This window comes from Electrona antarctica (assembly GCF_951216825.1).
Source record: "Electrona antarctica genome assembly, chromosome: 9".
Taxonomy (NCBI): domain Eukaryota; kingdom Metazoa; phylum Chordata; class Actinopteri; order Myctophiformes; family Myctophidae; genus Electrona; species Electrona antarctica.
The window spans coordinates 31,045,851-31,068,350 of record NC_136790.1 but is presented as its reverse complement, the minus strand read 5'-3'; the positions used below and the strand labels follow the sequence as shown (position 1 = coordinate 31,068,350).

The following is a 22,500-nucleotide window of genomic DNA, read 5'->3' as shown; positions in this document are numbered from 1 at the left end:
CATTATCATACAAACCCGCTGTGAGAACAGGTTGGTATAGAGGTTATTAATGTGGGATGATAAGGGGGATGTGGTGATGGTAGCTGCATGCGCCTGGATTTTAATATTACGAGTGGAGGGGAAGGGAGGAGAGGATCAAAGGTGTCATGGACAGGGTGAGATCAAAGGAAGTGACAGAGCATGTCTCTTGCATAGTACAAGACCTCATAAAGCTTCCATGATGCACCCATAACGGAAAATATTCCCTCCCCCCATTAAAGCTTTTTGAAATCTTACAGCACATGCAGAACCTACACAGAACGACATACCTACCCCGGAAAGCCTTATGTCTTCAGACTGATTTAGCAAAGTTTCTGAAATTGCTGTAATGTAACAGCAATAATTATGATCATTAATGCCATTCATTTCTTTCATGACAGACTCAAAATAATGAGCTTCATCAGAACAATGACAATACGACAACATCTCAAAACTCCAGAACAGAGTTCAATCTCAACTCCCCGGAAAGGATTTATGAAGTCTCTGTCTGTCTCAAGAATCAAAGTCAGAATCAAAAAACAAGTTCATGCCGTGGGCCGAAGACAGACAGAGTTTCGCACATACTGTATCTTCTACGCTGTCATACGCTGACAGGTTGAGTGCCGGAGGAGAGATAGGGGTGCAGGAGAACAATTCACACTCTGTTAGCCTAGCTGATTGATCCCCACTGAACTCCCTCAGTGGGATTCTAGGGAGAGAGATGGGAAGGGATAAGGAGTGTTTCATTAAAACAGGTGACACGTGGGAACAAGATAAGCTGCATGTGTGCATGCGTGTTTGCGTGTCATGCTGATAACTTTTCAATCAGGAGAAGTTGCGGCGAGACGACTCACTCGAGCTGTTGCCGATGCTGGGTGAGATGCGCTCTTTATGGAGCGGGTGGGTTGGTATCGCACTCCCATCGCAAGTCTCTTTATACCGTCAACAATTCCACTATATATATATATAATACTGCCTGTGGGCAGTATTATATACTATTTAACCAATGAAAATTATTAACCAAAGCTTTAAAATGTGGGTGCGAGTTATATCTCATGGCAACCCTATTGTAACCCAATAGCACAGTAAATAATGTCAAACCAGAACTCACCCAAACACGGTGAAATAGCACGGATTGGCAATTACATACATACAATACTAGTGAAAGCCACACCTCCGTCGTGGTCAAACCTGTGTAGGTGCAATATGTATGGATTTTGTGGTTTTATAGGCATATATGTACGGAATTGCCAATCCGTGCTATTTCACCGTGTTTGGGTGAGATCGGGCTCCTCATGGCCACAAAATACTTTTTTGAGTGCTCAATATAGTAAAATGTGGCCTCAACATCGTATTATTTTGAGCTACACCTGGGCTCAGTAGGTTCCTTTTAAATCTCCTGAAAAGTAACAGTTCAACCTTTGTACATACAAAGTTTCCACTCGACAGCATCGATATCCTTGTGTGTGCGTCAGAGAGACAACAGTACACACAACACAGTCTTCGCTCAGTTTCAGTTAGAGATGCAGAGAGAGGCTTAATGACTCTATGTGACTGCAGGTACTGTCTCTGATAATGACTAGCCTTCCAGTGCTTTTGGAGGACAACGTGATAATCTACTGTACAGTAAGATAGCAGCCCGGCTCACTAATTGGACATGTTACAAACAGACATGGGAATCTGGACAAATGGTGCCAGATTTTATGAGAGGTATGAGTAACCAGCTCAAAAACAAGCCAATGGACCATGCCACACGAGCACTTCTACTAACCTATTGGCTATTTGAAAATGGCTGATCTACAAGCTCACAACGTGTCACGATGCGACGCATATAACTGGTCCTACCATGTTGGTCTCTTTAGTTGTCGCCACCAGGCCGAAGGCATGGGAGAGAGTATGTTTGTCTCCACCAGGCCGAAGGCATGGGGAGAGAGTATGTTTGTCTCCACCAGGCCGAAGGCATGGGGAGAGAGTATGTTTGTCTCCACCAGGCCGAAGGCATGGGAGAGAGTATGTTTTGCACTCCGTCCGTGTGTGTGTCCTTCCTCCCTTCCTTCCGTCCTTCCGTCCGTCCGTTATCAGCTAATCTCCGGTACCGTTGGCCCGATCCATGCCAAACTTTGCACACACACTCCATGGATGCCAACGACGAATCTCTGCCCCAAATATTCCTCAACGGCCTGTTATAGCGCCACCATGAGGCCAATTTAGGCAAAACACATTTCTGTAGATTACTCGTACACATTTTATCCATACATCACACAATTCGGTATACACTATCTCCATAGTCATGTGATCAACACAGATCTGCACAATTTCCCATCTTCCATCCTGGTTGGCTAATATTGGCTTCCAAAGCTCACATGATTGGTCCGTTTCGAACAAAATGCCACACATCAAACACAGTGTGCAATTTCCGTGAAATTATACACGCACATTTCCACTAGGCCAAGGATGACATGCCACTCATTCTTTTCCAAATCAGCCTCATGGTGGCGCTATAACAGGCCAATTCCTGTTTTTAGCTATAACTTCATCAATCTGTATACAACGTATGTATGCGCACTCCCTAGAGATTTCATCCAAATCTCATGCAAATCGGTACACATGATCTCTGTAGTCATGTGATCAAGACGAGTCTGTTGGATTTATCAGATTATACACTGATTGGCTAACATTGCCTTCTAAAGTTTTCAGGAGTGGCCCGTTTCGTTCAAAATGTCCTGCTCAACCAGAATTCTATCCTCAGAGATTCGATGAGTGATCTGGCTCTGCATTTCCTCAACAAAATGAAGAAAATTGTTGCAAAAAACAAACAAACAAAAAAACATGTTTATATTACTCCTAAACATTTTGCCAAACATCTCACACACTCCTATCCTCCTGGTGGAGACCTGTGCCCAGAAGGGCACTTTTTCTAGTTTGTATTACTTTCATAGGATGGGTGGAGATCAGCAGGTTGACACGCTTTGGCTGCATGCTCCAACGACTTTATTAATTGAATGTCAATTTGAACACATATGGGGCCCCCTGTCATTCAAATTAGCGCGCTGATTCTCACTCACACTCTCACACAAACACCCAATGATGGAGGTAGGCAGGGCATGAGTTTACCTTTACCTTTCTTACCTAAGGTTCAAAAAAGGAAGAGCTGTTTGATCAGACAGAGAAGGCGAGAACAGGGGACTAGGTGTAAAAGTGAGCCAGGAGCAGCAGGAGTGTGGAAGAGAGGACGCGAGAGCAATCAATAGCAAGAAAATGAGTCGGTATATGTGCAGGAGAAAAATAAGTGAAAGAGATAGTTAAGACTTGTGTAGAGCTATGCTGTGCTCCCTGCCTGCAGTCGTCAGTAAATAGAATAATTACTGGGTGGTCAGTGTAGTGTGAAATGACAGCGTGACCACGGCACAATGAAACATTGCCCACATACTGACAGAACATGATGAGCACATGGCTGCCTGAATACAAAGTGTGTCTGTGTGTGTGTGAAAGAGATAGAGAGGAGAATTGCAAGTTTGTGTTGCGTATGTATAAAGTGTGTGTGTGCGTGTGCGTGTGCGTGTGCGTGTGCGTGTGTGTGTGTGCGTGGGTGTGCGTGCGTGCGTGCGTGCGTGCGTGCGTGCGTGCGTGCGTGCGTGTGTGCGTGTATATATATATCTCGCTGAGTTGAATTTTGTGTGCAGTAAAGTTATGCAGGCACCAAGGTAAGCGGGACATAAATTTGGGCCTATTCAGCTCCATGGACCACCGGAGGCATGGAGACTGTGGTCATTACCTACAGTATGCATCATATAACCTGAAACCAGTAAACACCCTGAATAAAGACCCACTGTGGCCAGTTCACACAATACTGGTGTGGCATTTGGAGGACCACATATAAAAATAACATCACACTAGTGTGAAGTGAGGGGCACTCTTATCATCACACAGTACGTCACAATCCGTGCTCAGCCAATCAAATCAGCACAATTGTCATTCCAGCCAATCACGTTTGGCGTCTGTTTAATACTTGCCCCTGGGCTTCTGTTACAAAAAACCTGAATAAAAAGATTTTGAAAAGGAAAATATAACACTTTAATATCACAATATTAATATAATATATATTTCCCAGCCCTAATGCAGATGACTTTTATTGACATGATATTGTAGAGGGCCCTTTGAGAATTCAGACCCACCCTGCACTGCTTAATAATAAGTGGTGGGTTCAAATGAGATTCCTTGATATGTCAATTCCTTTAACACTCACTTATTGAGCAGATAGAGTTGTTTACTCATCATAATGTACGTCATTAGTCATATGGAAAGAAAATGTCTAAAACAGCTGATCTACTAGCTCACTGAGCTTTTTAACCCGTACAATTTTGTAGCTATTAGTTAAAAAGCAAAGTGGGGTTTGATTCGAGCAGGGGTGGTACGTGTGTGTGTGTGTGTGTGTGTGTGTGTGCGTGCGTGTGTTTTGGAGCCTAATCAGTGGCTTGTTGACTGTTCAGATTATGATGCTGCCAATCAACCACAGTTATCTCTTATATCCTACTGTATAGGCCAGGGGTACAACCCCCCCCCCCCCCAATTGTCTAATATGTAATGCCAGCGACGCTATTCCAAAGCCCTCTCAGGTACATTTTTTAACTATTTGTATCAATGGGAAAATATTTTTTTTTGTGGGATAGATCTGGATGAGCTGGTCATTTTGAGAGTAACTCTCAAGTCTAAAAAGTGTGGACACCCCTAGAATAGGCCCTCTGGGGGGCCACAAATAGTATTATACAGCCCTGAAGCCCCTTAAGAAGCATCATGTAATCCTGGAGATTCAGATGTCACAGTAGGAACAGCAGTAATAACAAAATTCAGGACAGGAGTAAGAGATTTAAGATTTTTATCAGCTGCAGATTACAATTACAATTTAGGCATTTAGCAGACTCTCTTAATCCAGAGTGATTTACAGTAAGCAAGAACAACACAAGGTAATACATCAAATACATAGAAATAGTCATCAAGAACTATAAGCAAGAACCTAATATCTGTCAGTACAGTAGATTATCTGTACAGTGAAGCTAAGTGTATCCATAATAGAGTGCTACTGTACGTGCTACGTCTACATGAAATGCTGAATTATAAATGTAATAAAATGCTAAATTATAAATCTAATAACATGCTAAATTACATAAGTTTAGACTTTGCATACGCCTGTAAGGTCGTCAAGGCTAGTGCAAGTGCTACGGTCCAAAATGGAGTCTGAAGAGGTGAGATTTCAGACTATGGCGGATTCACATACCTGAAACCATATACAGTAACAATGCACAGTACAAACACAACAGGTCTTACACCTGCATTACTGCATTCCACTTACTGTAATATGGTTGTAACAAGTCCTAATTATACTATAATCACAAGGAAATGCAATGTTTCAACCATACAGCAGATATGTATCGTTTATGTTTCGCGGTTTGAAATTGGCAATTGTTTCAAAAAAGCAATTGTTTGAAAAAGCCTATAATAAAAGTATGCATTGGAAAATCGCATGAATTAATGTAAAGTATACATGGTTACCCTGGAAAGTCAAATGTTCAACAAGCACGTTCAAATCATGTATACTTTACCTTATTGCATGCAAACCATTTTCCAAAGCACACAGGCTTCTCATACATGTGTCCACTCTTCTGGTTACCTAGTAGTTCAACTATAGTACTAGACATATTTGGAAACTACTAAGCAAAGTAACAACAACCAGAGTTGGGTTTTAACATGCATATTTCACATACCATGTTAGCCTCTTGGCGAACAAGGAACTGTGTCAGTGCTCCTTGCAGGCTTCTAAGCTGCTTCTCACATTTCTCGTGGCTTTCACCTGATGCATGTTGTTTACATCATAGATTCTACCATAAATTCGGCAGCAGTCTGTGCCGTTTCTTTGAGGACATAATCTTCTGTCACACTTTCTAGCCACCCTTGTTTTCCCGCCCACTCAGTTCTATTATATTCTTTTGACATCTCTTTTGTTTTTCCTTAAGACATGACACTTCTGTTCTGTTGCGGGTACTGGTAGTACTGTCAATCACGTTAATCCATGCTTGTTGTTAGGATTTGAATGGAGGGAGGGTGTGGGGGCAGCAGAGTCCATCGATATGAGGCACAGGCCTATCGTATCTTAACAACACTGAAAGCGCTTCTCTCATTTGTCGTGTCATGACTCAATTAGCCAATGAGCTGAGTGCTTGGGAGTGTTTTGTAGCACGGGCGGCGATGTCGTAAAAAATGAGCGCTCCTTTTTCAATCTGATTTTCCTGGTACTGTAACATATATATGTATATATGTTGATATATTTGTTGGCTAAATCTTAACAAATGTTGACAAATATTCTCTTACGGGGTCCCTGGCACAAAATCTTTTCAAATGCGGATCCTTAACATGAAAATGTTTGACAACCACTGTTTTAGAGGATGGTTTAAAATAAATATGGTGACAATGCCCAAATCTTCAAGGCGGAGGAGGAAAATAACACAGTAGGCTGAATGAATCAGTTTTCTCTCACCCGTCAGCTTAGTGATAATGACTCACCATGTGTATGGGAAAGGGACAGAATGAATGGCACTCTGACAACGTGGGCACTGACCAAGCCTCCCGGCTCTCGCTTTTCAAATGGGGGGGAGAATGGATGCTGTGGAAGGAGTGTGGATTGGCAGCACCATGGAGGCACAGTCCGTGCTCGTACGGTACAGACCCTGATCAGAATGAAACTTTTTTCCAACAGCTGTTGTGTTCAAAACTCGGCTGCCATCCCACAGGGACCGTTCTATTCTTTGCAAAACCATGCTGTTTTTCATTTTCACTTTGTAGCTCTGTTGCCACACGAGCTTCATAACAAGACGTTTTGTGTTGAAGACTGGGGTAGTCAATCATTGCTGTCGGGCAGAAACCTTGTTCTGTATCTATATATTTCAATGTGGAGTGTGGGGAAAAAAAGTAGCTAAAATACCTGATCTACAAGCACATAACGTGTCACATCGTGTGTGAGCTTGTAGATCTGCTCTTTTTGAAAGATTTTGAAAGTGAAAGTGATTACGCCTATCACATACTGTATATATCATCGACGTTGATTGTTTTATAATCGATAAAATCGAATATCGGGAAGCCCTATAAAAAACTTTAAAAAATAATTATATTATATTTATTGTATATTTTTAGTTTTATAATAGAGATAAAATATTAGTTTGATGCTTACCTACTAGTGCTGAGAGGGCCAGATGATTCTGAATTTATAGTATTTGGTGAATATTTAGGAGCGCGGTCACCAGTTCAGCCTATACATAAGTAATCTTTCCCTGACACTATTGGACTCACCAGGGAAAGGTACATCAGTATAATGAAGTCATAAAAGGGCTCAGGATGTAATAAGGCAGTGGCAATTTTCGGAAAGGCTCTTTTTAGCATTCCTGAGATTGGTGCTATAAGACTAACTAATTCACAGCAATTACTTACCGGATGTGAGCCTCTGCCTTGTTAGCTGCCTCGTTGTATTGTTCAGCTGTCTGCTTGTAGTTTTCAAGGTTCTGGTGTGAAGAGAGGAGGAAGAGAGAAAGAGTGAGAGAGACAGAGATGGAAAGAGGAAGTCATTTTAGGTCAGACTTTAATACTCTTTACATTTTCCTTGTGTTCGATCTTGATGAATGTCCTCTAGAAAATGGGCTGTTCAGGCATATGTTAATAAGGATCCCGGCTTTTAAAATCAATCAGTTTCAAGTTCATATTGTTATGAAGAAACAAAAGCACATTAAAAAGTGAAAATAAAACCTTCAGTCAAGTCCCCATATCCCCAGATTGTCAACTGTTTTATTGACTTCTGAGAAGTCAACTCTCATACCAAGCTGTAATAAGCCGTCTAGAATGGGCTTAACACATAAAGCATCATCTGAAATGTCACATTCGTTAACTTAGCAACCTATAAACCTTATGGCGTAGCTAACAAATCTGATCATAGATGGCCCCTTGGCACCTCCATAAAGTTTTATTTTGTGTGAGGAACCTTGGCATTTAAACAGCAATTACTACACAGCTGAGGCTTCAAGTCTGAGGGCACATTAATTTCCACCACACTAAACTTTAGTGGTATGCTGTATAATCAGTACAGCACAGTGTTAACTACAAAGTAGGGGCTGACTGCCATGAGCATACTGTACAGTAATTTTTGTTTAGATAGGACAGAAAAGAGACAAAAAAATGGAGAGCATCAGGAGTCAGGGATGATGCACTTTTCGGTCATCCACCGGTTGGTACCGGCGTATACACCATGAGTCACTGATGTTAAAGCCAAAATACATAATAGTATTTGCACATTGAGACGTCTCTTTCAGAGATGTGGGTATGAATGGACTTTGTATTGTAAAGGACCAAGCTGTCCTGAAAGGACTTGGTCTTTTATTGTTATTGTTAGTTTTTTTCTTCTCCTCCTTGCCAAAAATAGCAGTTCTGGCTGAACCGTGCAGTTGGTTTTCGTGAAATTTGGAAATATGGTAGAGGGCCATGCCAAACGGTGAGGATGCGAAGCCCACAACCATTGGCCAAAGGGTGGCGCATAGCACTCAATTGAAAATGCAAACTTTGACCATGCATAGCTCATGAACCGTTTGACCGTCAGCAATGAATCTTCGATATACATACAGTATGCGTCTCCTCATGCCGAACAAGTTTCGTGCTCTTACTTTTGACCTCTGACCTCTAGATCACCCGCCATTTTGAATTATATGAAAATCAATTAAAATGCATCTCCTCCCAGGATCTTTGATCAAAATGCACGAAAAGTTCTACACGTGAACTTTGGACATGGGAAAGTATAGTACGTTTTAAGTGAAAAAATGAAGGTTTTATGAGCCAATGAAAATTGCCGTTTTGTGAAAATTCTTCTTTTGTCCCTAATACATACATGCAGCGTCATATGCTTTTGCAACTTTACAGTATGGTAGAGGGTCATGCCAAATAGCACTGAAACCAGCCTTAAAACATGAACAGTGAACACACTGTAGGTAGCGCTACCGCCTTTGGACCACAAGTTCATGGGTTCAAATCTGGGCACTGCCAACTCAGTGTATGACGATTAGCTTGGTTTAGTGTTGTAAGTTTGCTGGAAGTCCTGGGAACTGATGGTAGGTGTGGTGTTAATTTATTATACCCAACTACAATTACAGCATTTGATAGCTTTAGTAATCCTTCATGCCGATTTTATTGTTAATACAAAAATGGGTACAAAGCTGATCTGTGATGTGACATGTTATGAGCATGCAGAGTGGCTCAGAGCCACTGCCTGATTGCCTCAAAAGTCTAATATCTCCCCCAGTCCAGAGGGATATCCTTTCGGTCTAGTGGTTAAGATGTTGGACATTCACGCGGGAGGCACAAGTTCGAATCCCGGGCCTTACACATGTAGATCTGTTTGAGTACTTATGCGTTGGTACTCAAAGTATATAATATTTGCTTATTGCCTTCTTGAATGATTTTGCTGTTAACAATACAACTGATTGTGTCCGGATAGCTCTAGCTCAGTAGGTAGGGCTCTCGCCTTCGGGACACAAGGTTATGGGTTCAAATCATCTGAGTACAGACAACTCAGCGTATGAGTCTTCAAGAATGCTGCCCCCCCCCCCCCCCCGACACACACACACACACACACACACACACACACACACACACACACACACACACACACACACACACATACACACACACACACACACACACAATTAAAACGGACCCTGTCACAATTCCATGGTTTTTCTCAAGTTCAGTCTTCCATATTTCTATGGCTAATTGTGCATATTATTCTTATTGCTTATTGAATTCCTGCTTGGTCCTGCCTTATCGCGATTTTTTATAGTTATTATTATTATTATTATTACCCTTATTATTATCATTATTATATATATGTTTTTACGTTGGCAGTCCTCGTTATATGTTACACAGTCTGTTCAAAATAATAAATCCAAGGTGTGCAGTATTTTCAGCCTGGCCAGTGGATATCTGGCTTATTAGACTACGGCTGATAATGTTTAGCGTGATCAGCCCTGGGAGAAAAATGATCACATACAGTACACAGAACCGATGCAATATGGTTTGTAATGCCCCAGACAGGAAGCCAATCTCATGCCACTCCACTCCACCGTGCTCCCTCCCTCTCAAACAGACTACTCTCAACTCTCTGCGCAGTAATCACCATTTTAAACCAATAACCACTGCACTAGGCACTACAGCTTTTCCATAATTATCTCCCATATTTCCAGAGAGATACAGTAGGAGATAGATAGATAATTGAAGTGAGTGAGCAGCAAAATATGGGATCAAACAAACCTTCTTCAAAATACATAGACTTGTTCATATCTCATTATTTCAAAACGGATCATCCAGCATGGTACTCCTGACATTGTCTGTTTTTTTATATACGTCATCTATAGGGCATAACAGTGGCGGCCAGTTTGTGATGCCACAGATAGAAAACCCATTCATTTTTCAAAAAATATTTAGCCATCCAGGCTCCTGGGGAATCATGGCCATAGAACATTTGATTCTGTGTCAAAAGATGGCACAGGCAAAGGAGGCACCGTCAGTGTATTGCTACCTTGTTGCGGTGGGGAGGCTTGTGTGCCTCTGTGATTCTGAGGGCTATACCGACGGGGGTCATACCCCTGGTAGGTTCAACCAAGGTCTCAGCGGAGAGGTCAAACGAAAAGCAGCGCCTGGCCCTCCAGGTTGGGGGTTGGGCGTGGGCCGTGGGGCTAACAACTCCACCCCGTAAAAGAAACAAAAACACGAACAAGAGTATATCAAATTATCAGGAACTCTTATGAAGGGATGATACATAGGCAGCAGCTCACAAATGCCTTTCAGGTGAGGACAGGAGTGAGGCAAGGCTGCCTTTTGTCACCTTTTCTGTTTCTGTTGGCCATCGATTGGGTCATGAAGACATCCACAGCACAGAAAAGAAATGGCATACAGTGGACACCTTGGACACAGTTAGACGATCTTGACTTTGCTGATGACCTGCCTCTTCTAGCCCACAACCAACATCAAATGCAGGAGAAGACAAACATAGTCTCAGCCATCTCAACACGCCTTGGCCTCACCACAGAGGAAACACTGACAACGTTACTCCCATCACATTAGAAGGTGAAGCACTAGAGGAGGTGGAGAGCTTCACTTATCTAGGCAGTATCGTGGACAAACTTGGCGGGACAGACGCTGACATGAAAGTTAGGATGGGAAAGGCAAGAGCAACTTTCCATCAGCTGAATGTCTGGGGATCCTCAGATCTTCCCAAAAAAACAAAGATCAGGATCTTTAACTCCATGCATGGTAATGCCTTGTCTGCTGTATGGAGCAGAAACTTGGAGAACAACAAAAATCCAGACTTTCATAAACACCTGCCCGAGAAGAATCCTCCGAATCCGCTCTCCTGACACAATCAGCAACCTGGAACAAACCAACACCCTGTGGAAGAAGAAATTCTCCAAAGACGCTGGCAATGGATTGGCCACACCCTTCGCAAGCCTGCATCTATAGTATCACAAGATATGCCCTGTTCCAGAACCCACAAGTGAGAAGGAAAAGGGGCAGACCAAGAAACACATGGTGGCGTGACCTAGATGCAGATGTGAAGAGATCTGGCCATACATGGGGACAGCTGGAGAAAATGGCCCAGGACTGGGATGCCTGGAGAGCTCTTGTTCGTGGCCTATGCCCAAGGTTGGGCGATAGGCGTAAGTAAGTAACTAATCCTGTCTCTCACTCCTTCAACAGAGCAGAATACACAAAGGCAACCTCACAAATAGCTTCCAATAACATAATCAATGTCAGAACAAAGAGGAGCCTAAACTATTTTAAAGTTTACATTGTATAAATTTACTTTCACTTGATGCTCTGATGAAGGCTGCATAGCCGAAATGCGTAAGCGTTCCTTTTTGGTGTGTGCCAATAAAGAAATGGAAATGTGAGTACTTTGTCCGCCATTTATTACATTTTTGGATATGCTACCTTTTTTGGAATTTTTTACATTCCTATTTCTTGATGTATACTGGATTTGGGTTTGGCACTCCACTGAAAACCATTGCTGATGCGTAACCTCTTTTTCTCATAAAGTTTACATTGTATTTGACTTGACCAGTTGCATCTTGCAGTGGAAAGTTTCTGTATGAAAATACCGAACAACCCAGGGTGTAAGTGTTTATTCCTGCCAGTTAGCTTTGGTGGCTGTGTTACAGTATATTGGATTATCCAGGACAGGATTCAGGATTTGGCTGCAGTTGTTGCTAAGCCCCCCACCCCTTTGGCGCTGTATCTGGACTGGACTTAAAGGCCACACCTCCAGGGGACTAACAACCCATTCTAGCGTAACTCATATTAAATTAAAAGACAGGTCGTTCCATCCTTCCATAGTCACAGGTCACATCACAGTCACAGTCAAAGAGGTTGGAACTAGCACTTATTAAACATTTATGTCATCATACTAACACTGATACCCTGAATAACTGGCATTAAGCTGACCCTTATTTTACATTGAGACAGGCGGTCTGTCCTCTTGGTGGAGACAAATCATCTAACACTTCAACTGTCTCTCTGGGAATATGTAATGATAAGTTTGTGACTTAGCATTTAGCTTTAGGCCAAGCGATCCCTGGGCATACTGGCAGAAAGTTGAAAGTTAGTGGATAGAAAGCCTTGTGGGATGGTGAGTGTTTGAGCCAAGATGAAAAGGGCCCCACAGGGGCTTAAAGCCCCAAGGTTCCTGGGATGATGGAGGGCAGGGGGGAAAATCACAGAGGATAGGGCATTCTAAATGCTAGTTTAGAGGTGAAATGAACCTCTTATTGGTAGAGGACTGTCTGCCAAAGCTCAGTCCAAAAGGCTTCAAGTAGGGCAGTGGCTGAAAGGATGATCTGACAAGGGTACGCAGAAAAAAAATCAGAGTTCAGTGTCATCAACAACACAACGCACTATATAACTATAATAAAGATATTGTTTTACAAATTGTTCTAAATGGGTGGCTGGTTCTACACTATAACTATATAGTGGTAAATGATATATAGTTACAGTGCTTGTTGTGGAACGGCAAAAATAGCTGAACTTGTAGCTCTGCTATATTTGTAAATGTTTTGAAAATGACAGGACATCAATGACATGCCTATATTATACATGTCCAAAGTAGGGATGTCAGGGTGGTTAAATCAACACTTCACACACCCCGCAGGGTAGGAGGAGCAGTTAGCAGTAACAAGGCCAAGGTTTATTTGCTTACAATTTCAATTTACAATTTAGGCATTTAGCAGACGCTCTTAATCCAGAGCGACTTACATTAGGCAAGAACAAAAGTATGGGAATACATCACATATATAAAATGCATTTATCAAGAAACATGCGTAAGCTAAGAACGTAACTAGAACATATCTATATAATGACACTATACATATTAACTATACATATATACTATACTATGCTATACATATGTACTATGATGTGCTATGACTACATACAATGCAATTATTGTGCTGTCTACATGACATGCTATAAGTCTGTTTCAAATGCTATCTAAGTCTAAAAAGTGCTATCTAAGGGGGTAGGATAAGTGCCATGATGGAGTCTGAAAAGGTGGGTCTTCAGACTACGGCGGAAGATTGGGAGTGATGCTGCAGTTCTGATTGCAACGGGGAGTGCATTCCACAGTTTTGGGGCCAGAAGGGAGAAGAGTTTGGGACGTGTGGAGCGTTGTCCCGGCGTTTTTAGTGAGGGTACTTCCAGCTTTCCTGCATTGGCTGATCTGAGTGCGCGGGAGGGTTTGTAGGGTTCAATCATGCTTGCAAGATATGGGGGAGCCATACCTTTGGTTGCTTTGAATGCCAGCATCAGAGTTTTGTATTCTGTGCGGGCAGCGACTGGGAGCCAGTGCAGGGAGCGGAGCAGGGGGGAGACGTGAGAATTTTGGCTGGTTGAGGTGTAACATGATTTACAGTGTCACAAAGTGAGACTTGTGTACAAAGTCACTGGGGAAGCTGAAGCATGGCATGGAGAGAGACAGGAGGAAATACCTTGGAAAATTGTGTGTTAGTGTCGTATGTGATGGCACAGATAGAAGTGTAATCCTACTATAAATGCGTGTGTGTGTGTGTGTGTATGGTTGTAATGCACGTAACTCGAGAACCGTTTGCCCTACCGACTTCAACCGAGACACACGCGATCCACACCCCCACAGGGAGTGCAGTGCCCGGTATCGAGTCGGTCGGACCCACGGTTCTCCAAAAACACCACAAAAGGCTCTGGCTCTGCCAGTGGGCCTAATGAGCCAAAGGCCCCTCACCTGTGCAATTTCCAGCCTCTGCCTCAACCAATTGATTGCCATGGCAACCCCACACCTGACAATTGATTACTTAACCACTCCACATTTCACAGTCAGTTTGCACTCTTTAGACACAGACAGACAGACAGATACAGAGATCTCCATGGGGGAAAAAGACAGTTAAGACAGTTAAAACGGGTGTTATGACAAGTTGACAACGGGTTGCATCGTTCAAGTAGGCCGGTGACCAACAAAACAAACAAACAAAAAATACAGTTCACAGATCTGTCCATAGGTAATAACAGATCATTCTGAGCAGACAAAAATGCAGAGTTCCTCAAGTCTGAGGCTCAGATTATGGAAAACAACAAAACATGATACCATAACAATGCAAATGACGCACATTTACACCATATCATCGGGCCCGGGGACTATGGTCCAGTACAGGCACTGATTAAGTGCAAAGAACTATTGCACTATTGGATGTGCCAACATTTTCAGTTTTTGGAGCCAAGTAAGTAAGTCAGTGCTCAGCTTCAATCACTAATGATAAAAAGGAAAACAACCCATGCCAGAAATATGTCTTGTAGTCATGAACTTGATGTGACTTCAACAGCCACATTAATATAATTACTGTGTACAACATCAACATCAGCCTAACTTAAGAAATATATAAAGGTTTAAAGGACTTATTTCTCGTTCTCTTTTGAAAACAATGTCCATGTCGCCAGTGAACTCCCAGACTATTGTACTACAATGATGGTGTCCGTAAAGGTCTCTTAAAACAAATGGACCAGTCACCACTCACCAGCCACCTGCAGTTGATTCAGAAGGATGCAGCTCAAATCCTCATTAAGAGCAAGAATGTGGATCATATTACTCCAGTTCTCAGAACTTAACACTGTCTGTCAAAGAATTGATTTCAAAATACTACTGATGGTTTATAAAGAGTAGGCTAAACATTTCTGAACTTCGGCTACATTATAAATCAACCAGACCTCTCAGGTAATCTGGGACAGGTCTGCTTTCCAACTGCATAGTCCATTTAGGAGATGCAGCATTGTGATTTTGTGCACCAGTTGTAAGGAACAAAATAATATTTTCCATCCTCTCAATTAGAGCCCAACTGATGTCAGATTTTGGGATCTGGCGATCTAGATTTTAGAAAGTCCTAGACAGACCACAGATTACCGATTAGAAATCAATTTAGAAAACTATGTTTTGAACATTATGTACTTAAGCATCATTCAGAAATCTTCAAAAGGTATGAGCTTGTAGATCTACTTTTCTTTATAGGTAAAAAAAAAGAATATATATATATAGCAGATATATCAGGACACATCAACAATTGCATAATTGCTGATACCAATGCTGTCAAACAAATCCAAATGTCCGATATATCGGCCAAACTCTTACTCTACTGTGCATTCGTTCGGCTCTACTCTTGACTCTTTAATAGCTAGCTTGTTTGTATTAATGCTCAGTGTTTTGTGTAAGGTATTCTGAATGGCCTGGTTGTGATATACAAATAAACTTGCCTTCTCTTGTTTGAGAGTCCTAAAGAGAGAGAGAGAGAGAGAGAGAGAGAGAGAGAGAGACAGACATACAGACAGACAGACAGACAGACAGACAGACAGACAGACAGACAGACAGACAGACAGACAGACAGACAGACAGACAGACAGACAGAGATTGTGCGAGGAAACAGACTACAAAGCTCTGTATTGAATCAGCCACTCCATCACAGTACCTTCGTAGCGCGCCAGTAGGCACACACATGTACATACACATGCACACTGTGTCTGTCTCACTAGCGGACTCAATCAGTATCTACAGCCTTTAGACAAACACAGTAAGGGTTGAAAACCGGACTGCAGTTGTTGACTTCACATATGACACACAAACACACGCACGCACACACGCACACACGCACACGCACACGCGTACGCACATGCGCACACACACACACACACACACACACACACACACACACACACACACACACACACACACACACACACACACACACACACACACACACACGTTATCAGCCTATGCTAGAAGGTGTGGTTGCTAAGCCACAGTTAAATGTTGATTCAGGAGATGATCACACATCAATTACCAGTGGATTCTCCCTCTAATCTAGCCAGCCTTAATGTTGGCTTCTCAATCAAGACTTCAGAATTCATTCATACGTGTGTGTGTGTGTGTGTGTGTGTGTGTGTGTGTGTGTGTGTGTGTGTGTGTGTGTGTGTGTGTGTGTGTGTGTGTGTGCTGGATGCATGTATTGTATATGTATTTTTGAGTATGTGGGTACAAAATCAATAAAGCTTTATAGACAAGCTCTGTCCAGTGACTCAGTCTAAAGACGCAGAGCTGACTGCTATTCACTGTTATATAAACCGCATCAGCATTCTGAAGGCTTTCACACATTACTGTACCTCAACTCCAGCTCTGCACTAACAACACCAAGGAGAGCCCTGCATGGCGCATGCTAGTGCTACACAACAGCTCTGTCTCATTTGCAAGCGTCTGAGATAAAATAGCATTTTCAGAAAGCTTAGGAGCCAAATCACCAAATTAGGAAGCATAAATATGAAGTACATATGAAGATGAGTAGGGTACCCCATGCCTGAGACCATCTGTTATAGAGGTCAGATTACTATACAAATTGGGGGCATGATTCAAGACACACATCAAACATTATATTAGTCACTAGTGTTACCTAATAAGGCATTCTCCTAACTAGTTACCAATGTGATAGGATGTATACTACGTATGTGTCAGTTACTGTGAATGTGTAATATATATTTATTATTTTTTCTTTTTGACGCACATTGAGTTTACATAGTATTGACTCATGAGTTCCATTCAAGTTTAACTTCAATCCGAGTATGGAATATTAGTTGCTTTGTGCTTTGGCTATTATGAAGGTGACACACATATCAATGCTCATGTATTCAGGCTTTTAAGTGGCTATTAGACCTACTGGAATTTGCAACAGGTATAAGAGTGAAAGGAAGAATGATAGATAGGAGAAAGGGAAGGAGGCATGAAAGCAAGGCCTGAATGAATGGAGCGACTGATGGAAAAAGAGAGACGAGATGAAGCCAGGAGAGGGAGAGAGATAGACGCTGGCTCGGGACAGATTGTCTGTTTAATGCACCGTCCATATAGCCACGTTATCTCTCTCAGTACCCCACCCCCCTCTTTCGCCCCCTCATCCACATTCTGGTCAGCTCCGAGTGAGGGGGAAAAGAAATGACATAAAAAAAAGAAAAGAAAAGAAAGATAGAGCGTCCTCCATCCCCCATTCCCCCCACCCCCCTTTCCACCAATCAGTCCCTTTCCGTCAAGCATGGCGAAGGAGTCCTGCTCACCATGCGGCGTATGGAGGCCCTTCCATTTAACTTGGCTATGTAAAAGGTTTACTCAGAGGACTGAGGAGGCGAGTGCCTTGGAACAGATAAGGTAACCCCCCCCTCCCCCCAACCTGAATCCCAGATGATGGGCTCCACTGCCAATATGGAGAGGGAGATGGGGGGGGGGGGGGGGGGCATATATTGAATACTGCAGGGAAGGTCTGAGTAAATGTGTGTATGCAGAAAGAGAGTAAAGAAAAATAATGCCAGTGAATGTAACCTTTATGCATCATGTCTGCTTTATCCAAATGCTTTTCTTGAACGTCGACTACACCACTTAATTCCCATAAAAGCTGCTTCTTTTTACGCTCTTGTTTGCCCTAGCTGTCCTCCTGCTCTTTCCTGCTTCTGATGAGCTTCTAGTTGTCAATCCACGCTTAAAAGCATGAGGCACTTTGTCCTGACCTTTAGTCGCACATCCTGCCTTTGGATAACATCTATTCTACAGTATGTCCAAGTGTGGAATGTTAAATGAAAAAGGAAAATAAAGGGAGCATAGCATTTACTAAATCATTCCACTGCTGGCTTTTACGGTCAGCAGCACATTAGCACCGAGGAGAGGAGGTGGCAGAGCTTGAGTGAAAAAAATAAAAAATAATTTCTTAAAAGCACACAATGACCAGCTTCAACAGCTCTTTATTTATGCGAAAAGACCACAGTGCTGCCGGCAACAGACACAGTGAAGAAAAAAGTACTGTACATTTGAGTGTAGAAATCTCGCAAGTTATCAACTTGGGGCTCACAACCCCCCAAGGAGTCCCCAAATCAATTGGAGGGGTCGCCAGTATGCGTGTATGGGCGTGTATGGGCACACAGCAAGCAAGAGAATGGAAAGATGGATGCAACCACATCCACCTAAATGTACCACACGTCTCACACTCCACAAGTAAGAAACTCAAATTAGGTAACACAGACGTTTACATTCATAAAGAAATGCATATACCAGCAGGAGTTTTGAAAATATATGGATTCACTCATGTTATGAAACGGATCAGCCCCAATGAGTACTGTTCACTGTGCACTGAGGTTCTGACACACGAAACTGACGAAAGCTTAACGCCAGTGAAAATGAAGAGGACGGCCACAGATCCACATTGGAACCATGTCCCATGGGGACCTCAAGATCCAGATGATTAGATTGGTTTTTAATGGCTGTAGGTGGATAGACTTTGAAGTCGGTCATTTTTAAATGTAGAAAAGAATCTATGGAAATAAATCAATATCGAACAAGCCTAGCCACATGTGCGAAGGTGCTGCTAACGAGGACTAGCCTATATGGGATTATGGGCAAAAGAAGGTAATAAAAAATACAAGAAACAAGAAACTGCTAGGTCGGGAGCTCTCATCACTTCCTTCTCATATGGTGTCAACTTCTACCTCAGACTGAGGACAGACGGACAGGGCTTCTCGTAAGGTGTCAACTTCTACCTCAGACTGAGGACAGACGGACAGGGCTTCTCGTAAGGTGTCAACTTCTACCTCAGACTGAGGACAGACGGACAGGGCTTCTCGTAAGGTGTCAACTTCTACCTCAGACTGAGGACAGACGGACAGGGCTTCTCGTAAGGTGTCAACTTCTACCTCAGACTGAGGACAGACAGACGGACAGACAGGGCAGAGGTAATAATGGTGTAAACTTCTACCTCAGACTGAGGACAGACAGACAGACAGGGCAGAGGTAATAATGGTGTAAACTTCTACCTCAGACTGAGGACAGACGGACAGACAGGGCAGAGGTAATAATGGTGCCACATCATGTAGTTTATGCCCCCTCCCCCAAAACCCTCATATTCACCACACCCCCTCTAAGAAACAGATCCAACGGGTCTGTGTTACTAACGCCACCCTTAAGCAAAACATTCAAATTGCACACGTTATCTCAAAATCTACTAAGCATATTGCCATTAAAGGTTAACAAAGTATGAACTGTTTTGGTGATCCCATGATCTTTCCTCTAGCGCCATTCCATGTTATAACCACCAACCTAACGCCAAGATTTCCTAACCTAAAGCATAAGTTGTCTCAAAATCTTATGGGCAGATTGCCATGAAACTTTCTGAGTACTATTCATTCCTGGAGGAAGAATCAAAAATATTTGAGTGATCCAGGTGGGTGTAAGGAGCAGCATGGCCACTAGGGGCTGTTAGTAGTCTTATTCTTGTTTACTACTTGAAGCCAAGTTTCCAAAGGCTTCAACATAATTAAAAGTATATATTTATTTATAAATGTGTGCAAATAAACCACCATCTATTACAAATATTGCACTTTCAAAATTAACACTACAAATGTGAGTCGTGACAAATACGTGACAAAAAAGAAGGAAATATAAATTTGCATCACATGAGCCATTTTTTGCCTTTTGGGGTTTTGAAGAAGTAAAAATGTGCAATACCTTCTTCTCCAGTGTTTCTAACTGTTCTTTATAGAAGGCTGAGATCGTTGCCAACTCCCGGTCTTTCCTCTCCAACTGTCTGGCCTGAAAGAGAGAAAGAAGGTATAAAAAAGAGAGACAGACACACAGACAGGGGGAAGAGAGAGAGAGAGAGAGAGAGAGAGAGAGAGAGAGAGAGAGAGAGACGGAAAAGGACAGAGCAGAGCACAAGCATAACAGCATGACAAAAAAAGCAAAGAATTACAAAATTCTTCAGGCGATGGAATAATTCATGCTGATTGACTACAGTGGATTTGTTTATAAACTTGGCTTACTGTTGCTGAATTAATCTCTCTAAAAGCAAATAGAACAGTGTTTTTGTTTTCTTAACAAGAAATAGACTACATTCACACCATTTAATTTGATCTCTAGGTAGGTAATGCAATTCAGGGTGTGAAGTTATGAATCCAGGATTGTATTTTATATCCCTATGATGTGTATTACATTTCAATACCCATGTATATTGCCGCATACAGTATTATCCTCTACTTACTAGACATCATAATGAACTGACATAAACACATTAATATCATACATGCTACACAATCCCCTGTGATCCATGATCCATCAGAACTTACGAGACCATTCAGGTGGTATACATGTATGACTGGCACAGTGAAGCAGCGGCTGATATGGCGAGGTTGGCATTAGGATGAGGTGAAGCGCTTTATGCCTGCTGTGCCAAGCTGTGCCTGGCAGAAAACTGGCAGATTGGCTGTAAGAAGGCCCACAGTCTAGGCTATGGCGTAGCAGCATGCAAGCACAGGAAGTCAGGAGGCAGGAAACACCAGAGAAGAAAAGAACAACATTGTATACTGTGAAAACAAGTCACTGGCTCAGCTTAAACATCATGTGGGATTTGATATGAGGAAATGACAGTTTGAAGCCAGAACATGAATTTACATGATACAGCCCAAAACACTTGTTTTACAGTCAGTTATAGAGGAGTTGCTCTAACCACATTTAATGAAAAAGAATGGAATTATTTCTTGTCAAAATTAGTCTGTATCATTGAAGAAAATAAAATAAAAATAAAAACAGACTATGAGATTATGAAAAGTTGTAGCAAAACTGCAAAGAGAATACAAAGATATGGTCAAAACCTTTAGCATGTTAGACACTGGCAAGCATTGCTGATCATAACATGGCAGTGATTCTACTATTGAACACATTCCACATAAAGATGACAGTGATGCTGTATTTTGATGATTTGATGGAGCAAATAAAAGGAAATTAACTCAACTGTGGGTATAAGTAAGTAAAATCAAGAGGTTAAGGAGCTTTTATGCACTGTTTGCATGCAAGCTCAACCATGGATCTATAATCAAGTCATCATTAAACAACTGTATTAGTATTGCCCACTGATTGATAATAACTAATTATTATATGACCTGACGAAGATATGTTATAGATATACGAAACGTTGTCATTTTATTGCTTGCACCCTGTTGAATAAAAAGAGCAACAGACAGAGCAACTGTCCATGTTGCTCCAGTGCCTTCCTTCTACCTGCTACCAGTCCTGCTTCTGAGATGCACCAGACCAGCCTACCACTACGTTTGATATTGTCTTGTTAAGTTAAACTAGCTCAACAACTGTAAACTTGCAAGTTGCCTTTATTTAGCTACAGCCTACAGAATGATGAATCATAACATAGTAATACTGGCTGTTATTTACAGATAACTATCCTAAATAGCCTAATAGATAGATAAATATAAGAAGAATTACTGTCACATTGCTGTCACTGTCACAATTGTGTAATGTTGTACACAATTCTTATTCTATTTTCTCTATTATATCATATGCTGTGCATCTTGTTCAAGTCTAGTTAGAGCATACCAATATGGCTTTCAAGTGTCTCCAACCTATTGGACATTGTATTGTGATGATGTTATCTATCATGGGTTAATTATAGACCATTGAGCTGAACTCAGAATGTGTGTTGACAAGAGTAGCGAATCATCCTACATTAATGTACAGGTACATACAGGTGTGTGTGTGTGTGTGTGTGTGTGTGTGTGTGTGTGTGTGTGTGCGTGCGTGCGTGCGTGCGTGCGTGCGTGCGTGCGTGCGTGCGTGCGTGCGTGCGTGCGTGCGTGCGTGCGTGCGTGCGTGCGTGCGTGCGTGCGTGCGTGCGTGCGTGCGTGCGTGCACGCGTAGTTCTTCTGCGTGCGTACTGATGCAAATATCTATTATATGGATAAAGTCTGCACTGAAACTAAAATTGCTGCTTTCCCTGAGCCTGAGCTTGAGATGGCTGTATAGTGGATGTACAATGCACATGAACACAAAACCAGTGGTGGAAAAGAGTGAGC

The 22,500-nt window shown here is 42.2% G+C and overlaps 1 protein-coding gene across 1 annotated transcript in view; it reads right to left on the bottom strand.

Moving 5' to 3' along the window:
- The window catches only part of chchd6b (coiled-coil-helix-coiled-coil-helix domain containing 6b), a 77,648-nt gene that overhangs the window by 26,371 nt on the left and 28,777 nt on the right, over positions 1 to 22,500 (bottom strand). The window contains exons 5-6 of the mRNA XM_079509316.1: positions 20,147 to 20,230; positions 7,498 to 7,568 (exon numbers count right to left, since the gene is read on the bottom strand). Coding sequence (XP_079365442.1) covers positions 7,498 to 7,568; positions 20,147 to 20,230 — 155 coding nt within the window. The remainder of the gene's footprint in view (positions 1 to 7,497; positions 7,569 to 20,146; positions 20,231 to 22,500) is intronic.